This window comes from Culex quinquefasciatus, chromosome 2 (assembly GCF_015732765.1).
Source record: "Culex quinquefasciatus strain JHB chromosome 2, VPISU_Cqui_1.0_pri_paternal, whole genome shotgun sequence".
NCBI lineage: Eukaryota > Metazoa > Arthropoda > Insecta > Diptera > Culicidae > Culex > Culex quinquefasciatus.
Genome location: NC_051862.1, coordinates 223,306,051 through 223,319,877, shown reverse-complemented (window position 1 = coordinate 223,319,877; position 13,827 = coordinate 223,306,051). Strand labels below are relative to the sequence as shown.

The following is a 13,827-nucleotide window of genomic DNA, read 5'->3' as shown; positions in this document are numbered from 1 at the left end:
CACTGGAACAATTTAACATGTCATAATCCAGTCGGCGGTCGGTTTGTGATCGTTGTTTTCGAACGTGCCTGCTGATGCTCTCCAAATCACCCACAGCATCAGCGTCCGTTGAAGAAGCACTGATCCACAGCATGCAGGATGATTATGTCATAAAAATCTCGGCGGGGGACCGACCACTGACTGCTACTATAGAAGGTACGTAGCACTGTACTGTCTCTATTAGATTACCGGGCGGGACCGTAAAGTGGACAAAGTACAAGCGCCGTAAATCAATTAAGGTGATTTCACTAGACCTTGGGCTGTCTGCGCGATCTGCTGGGAGGAGGTTTGAAGCTGCTGTTTTGTGGTAGTGATTTTGTTTACTGGTTTACAGTTCTGAAGTAGTAGTTTGTGCTGAAGAAGAACACATTGTAGATTTAACGTGAAGACTTCCATCATTGTCATGATTTTTCGTTCAAAGATATAAATTTTGCGTCGCTTTCAATATTTTGACAAAATTTTTTCTGGCGTTTTAGAATGTTTTTTTTTTTTTTTTTTTTAGTTGAATGATACTTTGACCTCATCATCGGTTTCTCTTTACGTACTTAAGACTGTCTATATAAAAGTGCCATAAAAATGTTCGAGTTGAAGTTTTTTTTTGAAAATAAACCAAATTTTCAGTTTTTGCTTTTTTGGGTGGTTTCAAAAACACCCAAAAGGCAAAAACTAGAAATTTGGTTTATTGGACCTTTTGAAAAAAAAAATCCAGGAATCGATCATTTTCTAATAGAAATTTTAGGGTAATTTTATGGAAAATAAATTCTATTTATCAAATCAGAATATTTTTTTAAATTTCTGATCACCGTTAACTTTTTTACGAGCATGTAGAAAATTTAGATGAAATTCAAACTGGAATAAATGACAAAATAATTTTAAGAAAACTTGAATTGGGCACAAGAAATCGGAAAAAAAGTTGCCCCAACCCCTCTTCTATTTGCATGAAACTTTGCCCTATGCGAAAATTTTGGTCCGTGATCAAAAAATGCAAGGTCCATGTTTCCATATCTCGTTACGGTGTAGTGGTAGGACCCATTCCTTTTTGGAGTCCCAAAACAAAATTAAGGTCAAGTTACGAGTACGCCATCTAATCAGGCTTCCAATTTTACATAATATTCCATTTGACACCAAACCTCCATATCATCACAATTTTTGGCGAGATACCGAAAAATGGACATCATACTCATGATCGGTAGGGTTAGTAAATTTTCACGATTTCACGATCAGCGTAAAATCCGTGAAATTCATAAATTTCCTCAAAATCCCGTAAAATTCCGGAATTAATGCATAAAAATAACAATAATTTTTTTTAACCACAAAGATTATAAGTGTGAATTTGATTAGCTTTATTTTAAAAACGTGATATTAAATGTGTAAACTTTCGAAAGGTACTGTAGCATTTGAAAGTAACACACAAATTCAAATTAAATTGTTATTTTATTTTCAAAATCACCAAATAATACCAACATTGTTTTTTTATTTATATTTTTACGGTAAGGTTTAACTCTAAAAATGTATAAAGCTCTAAAGTATGCTACAGCTTCTACTAAATATATAATATGTTTTGGACTAATTGAAAAGGTCTTTCAATTACCTATTCAACGATTTCGACTTCAGGGCATTTATCTAACATCCGGATACATGCGAAAATACATTTGTACACATAACTTTTGAGTTTTGTTGAAACTCGATCTATGGGACCCTAAACTGAAGCAAATGCAACCGGTTTGGTCTACACACAGAAAGACAGACAGACTTTTGTTCAGTTTTCGATTCTGAGTCAATAGGTATATATGAAGGTCGGTTTAAGAGCTTTATGTGATAAGTTCATTTTCAGAGCAGGATTTAAGCCTTACTTCAGTGAGGAAGGCACAAAGATTGCCATTTTCTCATATTTTTTTTAATTAATAAAAGTGTTTAATGTACTAAGGAAATTTCAATCGTAAACTGGGGTGACTTTGATAGCCCGGGGTGACTTTGATAGGTTTTTAAAATGCCCATCAAATTAATATCTAAACATTTTTGAGAATTATGAGTATGCAAGCATTAAGGGACAGCTTATTAACGAACATATAAGCAAAAATGTGACTGTTATATTGGATGTATCAAAATTAGTGGCCAAATCAAATTTCTATCAATGTCACCCCGGGCTATCAAAGTCACCCCAGTTTACGGTAATATCAATTTGAGTATCATTTCAGTTCAAAGGTAAAATTCCAAAAGAAAATTGAGAATTCGAATTCGTTTTATTCAAAATTAAATGACTTGGGCTTTTTATATCATTTTAAATTAAACAAAATATTTTAGATTTATTCTGAGTCCGGTGAAATTCCCATGAAATTTTATAATTTGATTTGATGTTCCCCGTGAAAACTGGAAATTATTATTTATTTAATATATGCTATATATAATTGAGCGTAGAAAATGTTTTCCAGTTGTTTAACAAAAGATTTTCAGGTAATTTTAGCATTTTTCAAGCTTCGTGAATTTTGTGTTTTTGGATGGTGGTTCCCGATAAAATTGAATTTTTAAGCGTTGAAAATCACTAAGATCAGGGACCAAAATGACCCCTTGGACAAAGTTTCACACAAATTGAAGAGGAGGCAGGGCAACTGCTTGGTGAGTTGGCGGAGAAAATTAGGTTTCTGATTTTATTTTCTTTTCAAGCAGTTTATTTTAGTGGAATTATACAGGCAATCCACCGAAAACAATTTAAAATGCATTTTTCTTGGTCCAATGCTTGAAATTAAATTCGCAGTAGCCTTAGCAAAGTATGTGAAAATTATGATTTTAGGAAAACAAATAAATTCTACCAAAAAAAAATTCAAACCCGTGCCATTTTCGAGATAAACCATCTTTAGTTTGATTTTAACGTAAAATCTGTAATTCGTTGCTAACACTTGAAGTGCCATGTACAAAAGAGTGGTCCAAATCCGACTCCCCTGTATTCAATACGGGAACCACGGGAACATCTCTCCCTACAGTATGGCCCATAAAAAAATGCGACATTGTTAATAGGTGTAAATCGGGACTATTTTTACTATTTATGATGTATGTAGCATGTGTACATGTTAAATAGGTTCAAAACAAACAATCAATATCTTTAAAACCATTCCCTTAGCATAAAATAAGTTACAGCTCATTGAAATTTCTAATTTTCCAATTTGCTCTACGCCCAGGCCATATAAAGAAAAACATACTTTTTCATGTTGGTCGATCTGGATAGCCTATTATGGTATTTTTATGGACTAAAAAGTATACAGCCTTCAAGGTTACTGTTTTTGAGAGTTGTAAGAGTTAGTTCCACCGAATTTTACGCATTCTATTTACCAGTTATAGTAAAATAGTGAACTTTTCAAAAATATCCCGATTCTGAAAATGCATCAATTTTTGGTATTTTTTGTAGGCTGCAATGTTTTAACGAAAAAAACAAATGCTACTAATGATGGTAATTGATACTAACAGATGCTCTGATGTGACTTTTAACAATATAGAGCCGCTGGGCACGCTTTTGAGCCATCGACAACGGTTTTAAGTTATTGATTTATTTTGACAGAATCACACAAAATAATAAACAAAATGGCATTATTCACACAAATTACCAATTTTAACAAAATTAAAAAACTTTCTTGATTGGGCGTATTTAAGAAGGACTTCTAATGATGCTTTCGGTACATTGTTGGATATTTTAAACTGTTTCGTTTTTGAAATATAAATTATTTAATTAGGGTAAATATTGTTCCAAAAACACATTCATAATTGTAGACCGCCTGTACACAGTTTTGGCGAACTGCAAAAAAATATCATGAAGATATCTTCAAAACATACTAAACTAACACCATAATACATAAAAAATCTGATTGTTAAATAAATTTAAGAATGGCACCACTTTTTATGTGAAAAAATTCACATGTCGCATTTTTTTATGGGCCATACTGTAAACCCTTGCGTTTGTATGGGAAAAAATGACAAAATGTATGGAGAATGCGACTGTTTCAGTTTTGGTCTGTCGAGAGCACAATATTTGATCGATTTCTATAATTTCATAAACATTCAACGAAGAATTGTAAGGACGTGAAAAAATGTATATTTCATGTTGTTAAGAGGTAATTTTTGCCAAATTTTGCCAATTAGAAAACAGTCCATTGAGGACGTGATACATCATGTCAGAAAAAAAAAACACAAAGTGGCAAGAAAAATTAACAGACAAAATTAAACTGAATTCCAAAAGAGGATCGCATCAATCTTCTCCAAAAATAACCATCACTTAAGAGAAATTTCGCCTCCGCCAAAAATTCTAAAGCATTCACCAAAATCCGCGACCTTTTGTCACTCCGGCTCCGGCAGTGATAACAATCCCCAACACACAACACACAAAAAACACCACAAGATCGCTCTGAATAGAATAGAATTATAAAAAGTTCCCGCCGATCGCGGTCCAACTCAGTTCGTGTTGGGCAACCGTCCGGGTTGGTGGTTTAAAAAGTGTTTTCCTTTTTTTTCGGCAGTAAAAGTGTGCTGTCTAGTGCAGATTTAGTGCTTGTTTGGGAAATTTTGGAACCCCCAAAAAATGGGCTCCGGTCACAGTTGGGTACTGTTGGCCACTTTACTTGTGGGCTTGTGCGTGGCCGATGATGTTTGTAAGTTTATTTTGAAAATGTCTAAAGAATATTGAAACATAAAATATAGTCGAACGGATGTGCAACGGAAACAAGTGTTAATATGCTTCATAGAAACAAGGGTGAACGTGACTATGCACTTGTTCATACAGAAGATCATTATCACTAATGAAAGCAGTTGAATGAACAGTGTTGTAAACAGGAAAAAGTACTGCGAGGGGGTCGTAATTTTACGATCTCGTAAAACTCTATTGAAGTGCTAATGATGAGGACTGATTTGAACAGGCAAAGCGGTGATAAAGTGAATGAAATGTGATTTTTTCTTCTCAAATCCCAGCACCGGATAACAAACCAACTGGAACGGATACGTGGGCTGATAAGCTGAAAAAGGATCTTTTCGTCAATTACGATCCCAATCTCCGGCCAACGCAGCACTACAATGTGACCAACGTCGAGGTTAAGTAAGTGGTTTCTCAGTGGCTTAAGTGGAGCATTGTTGTTAAACTCTGACTTTAATCTACAGTGTCACCGTCACCCACGTTGACATTGACGAAGCGAAATCCATCTTCACCTTCAGCGGTTGGATAAAGATGGTAATATCTTGGCATGATCGTTTCAATGGGATCAAGTGATCACCACATTTTTTTCAATTTCCCAGCAATGGAACGACGACAAGCTCAAGTGGAATCCGGACGACTACGCCAAGCTGGACGTCATCCGGACCAACCCGGACAGCGTTTGGAAACCGGACATGGTCCTGTACAACAACGCTCGTACTTCGAATATCGAACACTATGGTATGACGAACGTGCTGATCTACAACACCGGACAGATTCTGTGGGTACCGCCCATGGACTATCACGCGAATTGCAAGTTGAACCTCCGGATGTGGCCATTTGATCAGCAAACATGCTTCGTCAAGATCGGATCGTGGACCTTCGATGGGTACAAACTGAACCTGACCCAAGTGGGAGAACCAGAGGTATTCAAGAACACTCGATCACCTCGATCACTCTTTAACCTTCATAATTTTCCAGCTCAACATCATCGTAGACAACAACGAATGGGCCATCCAAAAAGTCGATACGGAAACACACACCAAATACTACGCATGCTGTCCTGAACCGTACATGGACATCCAGTACAACGTGACCATGCAACGCCAGTCCGCTACCCACAAGGCGATCGTCGTCAGTCCGGCCTTCGTGATTATGCTGCTGGCTCTGTCGGTGTTCTGGCTACCCCCGAACTGCGGCGAAAAGATCATCCTCAACGGCATAATCACACTGATCGTGACCGTCTTCCTGATTTACTTCGCCATGCAACTACCCGCCATGTCCGGAAATACCCCACTAATCGGTATACGATCAAGCAAGATCACCACAAGATCACCTCATAACCTAGATTTCTTTCTTTCTAGTGACCTTCTTCAGTACCACCCTGTACCTGGTGGCGTTCGGGACGATCCTGTCGGTGATCGTGCTCAGAATGTGCCGCGTCAGACATACCGGGGCCGTTCCGGATGGCATCAAAAGCCTTGTGGACGGATGTCTGGGGGAAGTCGACGATATCAAGGATGCCGCTGGGGACGAGATCTCCAAGCAACGGGACTGGTGTCGGTTGGCTGGGCTCGTCGATAAGCTGGCCTTTGTGGTTTATCTCGTGATTTACGTCATTTCCATCATCTACTACAGCCTGTAGACATTTTTTGCGTGGGTGGCCAAATAACACGATCTTTTAAAGAAATTTTAGGCAGCGAATGTTAATTTTAAGTGTTATATGTTAGTTGATACTATACCGTCACATTACGCTATAATAAAACTTTGACTTCGCTCGATTTTGTAAGATAGATTGATGTAGAATTTAATGTATATCACAAATTACTCGATGTTTCGATTATCCGAAGGGACTCGAATAATCGTATTAAGAACAAAAAAATCGTATTTTATTTACATAAAACAAGCCTCGACAAACTGTCGAGCCGTTTGTTGACATTTTTTACCTTTTTGCTTATTCAGCCTCCTGTGATCAAAATTTGATTTTACGTAACTTTTCCCATACAATCTGAAGATTTTCCGGTACCGGTTCCAGAGTGGCCAAAGTTGTAACTTTTTGGCGTAAGAACCTTCCTTGGACTTTTACGAACCCAACGCAACAAAAAGCACCTCGATCCACCGTTCCGTGTTGAATTGATTCGCGTTCGAACAAAACCGTCGAAAATTTATATATATATATAGATTCGAGTTCTGCGACCCCATTTTAACAAAATTTGAGTGATTGATTGCCTGCCATTTACTCAATATTTCATCACGGTCATTTCGGCCGCCATCTTGGATTTGGATCTAAATAACATAATAGTAGCGTTGTGGTTATATTCAATTTGTACAATCAAAAATATGACAACGGATTTTTGTTTGATGATCAGGTCTGCGATATTTAAAAAAAAGTATCAAGTCTTTATGAATTATTCATTCTCTGAGATTTTGATTAAATACTAGGATGTAACAAAAATGACTTTTTGGCGGGCATTTAAGGGTTTGTTCCAGTGGGCATACTAAGCCCAAATCCAAAATATGAGCTTGATTGGACGTAACAGGAGCTGGCGCTCCGCCCTTCAATTTTAAATGGGATTTAACCCGTAAAAAAAGATTTTTTCAAAAATGTCACTTTTTGAGGCATTTTGGCCACTGAAGCGTTTATTTTCAACATCATTGGCGTGTTGGCCAGATCCTTGCGCATCTTTTAGTATATATAACATTGAAATTTGGAGCACTCTGGAGCTCGGTACAGGCCTTCAAACTTTGGCATTTTTTCGAAAAATTGGTCCCGGCAAAAAAGATATGCGTCGCGCCTCGCGACGCCCTAGACGCCATTTGATTTTGCCGGGGCCGATTTTTCGAAAAAATGCCAAAGTTTGAAGGCCTGTACCGAGCTCCAGGGTGCTCCAAATTTCAATGTTATATATACCAAAAGATGCGCAAGGATCTGGCCAACACGCCAATCTTGGATTTAATTTCATACTGAAGCTCAACAATCAAATACAGTCCAGACTCGGAAAATCGCCCTCGGCCTCGGAAAAGTTTCACTTCGGATAAGGCCGATGCAAATATTAAAAAGTTTTGTCCTCGGCCCTGGCCGAGGTCAAGGGGGCGGGGGGCAAAAATAAAAAAATATAAAAAATCAAATAACAAGTCATAATCTTCACATTTAAATGAAAAAAGTGTTTTAAAATGCATTTTACACTAGTTCAGTTGTTTTGCAATCATTAGTTTTCAAAAAATCTAAGATCTCACAAAAACAAAAATTGTATCGAAAAAAAAAGATTTTGCATCGAAAATTTTCAAAAAATCTTAAGAGTTTTAATAAACCCAAACATGCTAAAAATGATTTTAAACGCAGGAGAATGTATTTTAATTTGATTTCAGCTGGTTGCACTTGAATTTTCATTGAAATGTTGAAGTTTATTGTAAAAATATTTTTTTTTGCCCCCTGATTTTTCGGGCCAATTTTGAAGGGGGGGTGACAAAAACTTTTAAAAATATTTGTATCAGCCTAATCGAATCACGAAAAAAGTTTTTTTTTTGTTGTTGTTGTCTAATTTTTGGATGTCTACGCTAAAATGGTTTAGAATTTTCAAATTCAAGATGGCAGCTAAAATGGCGGTGATGTACTATTGAAAAAAAAAACAAAATTTATTTTTTTAAAGTCATAAATTTGACTAAAATGGGGTCGTAGAACTCAAATTTTTATGTTCAAAATGAAAAAAAAACGAAAACAAAATTTTTGTTTGTGATTCGAAATTTTGCCAAGGCCAGATAATCGAGTCAAGGCTGTATTCAGAAAAAAAAAATGTTTACACTCTCAACGAAATTGACCTATTTTTTTAATTTACTTTTAATCGCTAGAAGTTGCATTCCCAAAATCTGTATTTGAAGATTTCTGAAATGTGTTATATGTTTTATTTTGACAATTTGAATATCCAGACAAACATATCAAAAGGTCGAAATATTGAATTTTAGGCCCTTTTGAAATATCAGAGTTGATATTAAAACTTCCACAATATATTTTTCGCAGAGATTTGATTTTTTTCGATTGATTAATTTTCTGACACTAAAAATAGAACTTACAATTGTTTTTTTTTATATCTTTGAGTGATCGTATCTTAGGAACGATAGACAAATCTTCAGTGTTTCTTAGACAAATTTGTAGAGAATTTTTCCAGCCGCATGAAAAACATATTTTCAAAAACATGCATTTTTTTCATTCGAAAAAGTGATGATTTTTAGAGTGAGTATAATTTGAAAACGGCACATTCCCTAAAATAATATATCAAGTTCTTATCGACTACAACTTCCTTTTTTAACCTAAAATGTGACTTTTTTGGAATCACTATTACTTTATAAATTAATAACTACACGATAAAGTTTGTACCCATACTCCTCTTTGTCTCTAAATTAGCCTTGTGTAGTTCCCGAAAACGTTAAAAAAATAAATAACTAGATTTTAAAATCCGGAATATAATAATAAAAAGAATAAATGTGTAGCTTTTTTCTGTTTTTTCTATGTATGGATGGCTGCCAAAACAACAAAAACTGGACACGAGATATCAAACACGGATTCCAAATTTGAAATTACTGTTTGAGATGAAATTCAAACATTCACAACTGGAGAGGGATAATTAATTTAAACAAATATATTAACACTTAGATGTAAATCCCCTTGTTTCCTAATGCCTTTTCTAAGAACGGAAACACAACTATGATAAGAATAGTCTGTTTATTCTCCAACGGCTAGAAACGAGACCATAACTGATTTCATCACGTTCACCCAAAATCCCAAAAGATGTTTCCCGCCATGCAGTAGTACTTAAATTGCAATAACTTTCGATTAAACTCGAATCACATTTGTCCGAAAATAGCCAGAAAATCCCGAAGCTACTTGGCTCAACTCTATGCTGCTGCTGCTGGCTGCGGCTGTCGCTCATACAAACACTTAAGGAACCCCCTCTCCCGTTCGCCCTAATCAGCATGCAAATGAGCCTTTTATCAAACGCACTAGAATTGTGTGCGCGTCAAAGAAGAGTTATAAAAACTTCCTCTCGGCCGCTGGCCAGGCTCAGTTCGTGTGCGGCATTTGACCGGGAAAGTGTGTTTTGGTGGCAAAGTGAAAAAGTGAGATATTTTTTAAAGTTTGAAAATCGGCAGAAATCTGGAATAAAATGGGCTGCGGGTACCGTTTTACCCTGTTGGCCCTTTGCCTTGTGGGCTTGTGCGTTGCAGATGATGCTCGTAAGTTTTGAAGATTTGCTAGGAAGATTACGTTATCAGAATCGGGAAATTGCCAGAATATGTTTGACATGATCGTATGTCTTAAATGTCGCAGCGATCTCTTATATCAGTGAAACGGAGACTGACCTCAACAACAACTAGTGTAGAGTGCTCACTGATAACGAGACTATGTGAATCGTGTGATTTCTTTTAATAAACTCAATTATGCAGCACTTCCTCCCACGCAAATTCCAAAACCTTTATGCAAAAGAAAAAAAACAACTTTTTTCCAGCCCCGGTCAAGGCGAGCGCGGCGACATGGGCTGATAAGCTTAAAAAGGATCTGTTGCTAAATTACGATCGCAATCTCCGGCCGACGCAGTACTACAATGTCACCAACGTCGAGGTTAAGTAAGTGGTCAAGTACAATGACTTCAAAGTCGGCTTAGCGACCAGACGTGGGAGAATGCTCCATGATTGAATGCGATTCCTTCTCTATTCTTCGTTGCAGCATGGAAATCAGACACGTCGACATTGACGAGGACAATTCAATCTTCACCGTTAGCGGTTGGCTGAAAATGGTAAGATCAAAACATTTTTATTTTCTGGGAACTCCTGAAACTTTTTATTTGTTTAATATCGATTACAAATTTGGTTGTTCATCTAAAAATTAAATAAACATATTTTTTTCAATTTTTCCAAGTTTTTGAAAAAAAATCGGGAAATTGGCAACACTGGTAAATGAGTTTTGACCTAATTGTGGCATAGCTCAAAAGATGGCATTTATTGAAGTCTAAAACTAATTTATCTGGAGTTTTTTTTAATGGTCCAATAAACCAAATTTCCAGTTTTTGCATTTTGGGTGTTTTTAAAACAGCCTTGAGTCAGGGGTATTAAAAAAACACCCAAAAAGCAAAAACTGAAAATTCGGTTTATTGGACCTTTTAAAAAAACTCCAGATATCCAAAATGAGATTTTTCAAAAAAGTGATTTTGTGAAATTTAATTAAAGAAACCGGACATATTTTTTAGAAAGCAATTTTTTTCAAGAGGTCCTTAGCAACACCTACAACTTCGCTGAAGACACTAAATCAATCAGAAAATCTGCTCTATTTTTTCTGTATTTTTGTTGCTGCCAAATTGTATTAGTCCTTGTAAGGACGAACTTATGGTACAAATGTTTTTCAAAAAGTTTCATTCGAATAAAAAAACAACACAACATTTAAATTTCAAAAAAAAAACAGCTCATTCTTGAGAGAACTGCTTCAATCATATAGGGTAAATATGCCCATTTTAATCACTCTAAGCCGTTCGACCGATTCTCATCACTTTGCAATTTTCCGCTATTAAATCAACATTTTCAGATGTATCAACAATGAAAAGTTGCTTGCTCACTTTTGTTTGAGCTATTTCATACTTTGGAACAGTCAAAAATACTTTATGAAAGCTGTAATTTATGATCAAAGTGTTGATAGGCCGATAATAGAAATAGGCTGAGAAAGGGTATAGTTCCCCTATCTAAGTTTTGAATCTTAGAACTCTTTTTTTTTTGGTGTAGCTCAGAAATTTAAATGGTAACACCTGAATACTTTACATACCCTGACGGTACATTAAATATGTTACAAGAATCAACCTTCAATAACCTTTAATAAAATTCCGGGTTATGACTTTTTGAAAATAATTAATCCAATTTTGGTACGTCAATACAACGCAAAGTACCATGCTTCCTTTTAATGTGATTCCACGTCCAGCAATCCAGTCAAAAGAGCTCCGTTTATTTTTCATGGGAGTTCCTTGGCCAAAATAATTAGAATTTTTCTTACGATTAGGGTGGCCCTTTCCGAAATTATGTAGTCCAAAAAATTGCATATTTTAACGATTTTCACAGAAACCATTTTTTTTAACAAACAAAGCATATCTCACCACGTTTTTAAAAGAAAGGATATAAGTTGGGCTATCAATGAAAAATACTAAGACGATGAAAAAAACACTTACAGATTAAATGAAACTTTGTTGTAAATTTGAAGATCTCAGGACCAAATAGCTCACAGCTGAAAATGTTTTTCAAAGATTTTTCAGGATATTTTTTGTAACATATCCAAAGATGGTGAATATCCATCAACAAGATTCAGAGATATGATTTTTTGAAGAAAAAAAAATGGAATTCGGTGCATTAATTAAACTTAAGACACCATGCGTCTCCATCGAAATAAGTTTTCAGTACATTTTGCTGGAGACGCACGGTGCTTTATGTTTAGTTAGTTCAAAGTTTGCATCATCAGTGTTTCCATACAAGGCAAGCCTCCATACATTTTTCGGGCTTGTCATACAAACTGGGCATGTGAATTTTCAAATATCTGTATCTTGAGAAGAGAATTTATTATATGATGTGATGTGTTGATATCTTCAGCAAAGTTTTTTTTAGCTTCAGCAAAATTGTAGGTTATGATTAGGAAACATAGTGTTTGGAGATTTTGAAAGTGTCTACTGTGCCATGTAAGTGCATTTGATATTTTTGCAATCGAATGCATGACTAGCATGATTTTGAATGAGACAGCATGATACCAGATACCTAATAAAAAGTTTAGGACAACACTCTAATCAGCTGCTTCGCACACCTTCCAGAACTGGCAGGACCTTCGCCTCAAGTGGGAACCCTCCGACTACGGTGGCCTTCGATCGTTCTACATCCCGAGCTACTACCTGTGGGATCCGGAAGTCAACATGCACTCGATCACGCTGGAAACGGCCGGCTCGCGGTTCGCCGGTATCAGCGATGTCCGGGTCGAGAGTTCCGGGATGCATCACAGCACGCACCGATTGTCTCAGAAGATTTTCTGCGAGATGAACTTCCAACGTTGGCCGTTTGATACCCAGCACTGCAATATGGTGTTGGGCAAGTCGGTGTCCATGCACGAGGATCGAACGCTGAAGTTGAACGGGTTGGAGCAGGATAGGAAGCAGTTCCGACCGATCACCGATAATCCGGCCTGGGAGGTTACGGATATTTTGGTGGAGAGTTATGAGGATCCGATGGAGGAGGAAGGGCATAACTTTGAGGGATTGCAGTATGGATTGGTGATCAAGCGGAAGGTTAGGATATTTTATAGCACGATCTTGACCCCAGCGGTGATCTTCATTTTGATGACCTTGACCAGCTTTTGGTTGCCTCCGGGTGCTAACGAGAAGGTTCTGTTGAACTGCGTCACGGCGACGTTGCTGTGCATATTTTTGCGATATTTCACCATTCATCTTCCGCTTTTGGCTACCAGGACTCCGCTAGTTGGTAGGATGGCATATTCGTCATCGTTGATCTTGGCCTAATTTCTTCTTTAAGTTTTGTTTTTCAGTCACAGTCTGTACCTAACAGCGATCAGCCTGATCTTGTCGGTTGTAGTTATCAACATAGCTAAATCTAGGCACCGAACACCGATTCATCCCTACTTAAAGTCATTCATTGCACTGCCAGGAGTTAGTATTCTGGTTTGGACTGGAAGTACTCCAAAGGTTTGCAACTGTTTTAATTTCTGTATCTTCTCGCAACAACCCACGATATTTTGTTTTTCGCTACAGTCCGTAACCGACGAGGAAGAGTGGACGGACGAGCTCAAGGTCGGATCTACTGCGCGGGAATCATGTTCTTCCGCCGACGAGGCATCCCAGGGACAGGGTGCCGATGTCCAGCACGAATGGATCCAGCTTACGGTGGCCCTGGAACGAATCTTCTTCATCGCTTACGTGTTCATCTACAGTGTCATGGCCGCATGTTACTTAAATTGATTTGAGCAATAAATTAGATTGGCTTAGAAATTGCGCGTTATTTGATCTTCTGAGATCCTTAGATGAACTCGGTGTAATGAATTGATTAATTTTCTTTCAGAAATGGAATGACGACAAACTCAAGTG

At 37.0% G+C, this 13,827-nt stretch overlaps 1 protein-coding gene across 1 annotated transcript; it reads left to right on the top strand.

Moving 5' to 3' along the window:
- The first annotated feature begins 4,462 nt into the window (after positions 1 to 4,462).
- Positions 4,463 to 13,731, top strand: LOC6033618. Its single transcript, XM_001843993.2, has 12 exons — positions 4,463 to 4,676; positions 4,993 to 5,116; positions 5,179 to 5,248; positions 5,314 to 5,637; positions 5,693 to 6,014; positions 6,076 to 6,352; positions 9,849 to 9,943; positions 10,216 to 10,333; positions 10,434 to 10,503; positions 12,547 to 13,207; positions 13,259 to 13,428; positions 13,495 to 13,731. The coding sequence occupies exons 1-12, from the start codon at positions 4,607 to 4,609 to the stop codon at positions 13,699 to 13,701; spliced, it is 2,508 nt and encodes an 835-aa protein (XP_001844045.2). The 5' UTR covers positions 4,463 to 4,606; the 3' UTR covers positions 13,702 to 13,731.
- Positions 13,732 to 13,827: the final 96 nt, after the last annotated feature.

Coding starts and splice junctions, on each gene's coding strand:
- LOC6033618 (XM_001843993.2), top strand. CDS start 4,607: ATGGGCTCCGGTCACAGTTGGGTACTGTTGGCCACTTTACTTGTGGGC. Junction 6,353..9,848: donor TCCATCATCTACTACAGCCT/GTAGACATTTTT, acceptor TTTTAAAGTTTG/AAAATCGGCAGAAATCTGGA. Junction 13,429..13,494: donor GGACTGGAAGTACTCCAAAG/GTTTGCAACTGT, acceptor TTTTCGCTACAG/TCCGTAACCGACGAGGAAGA.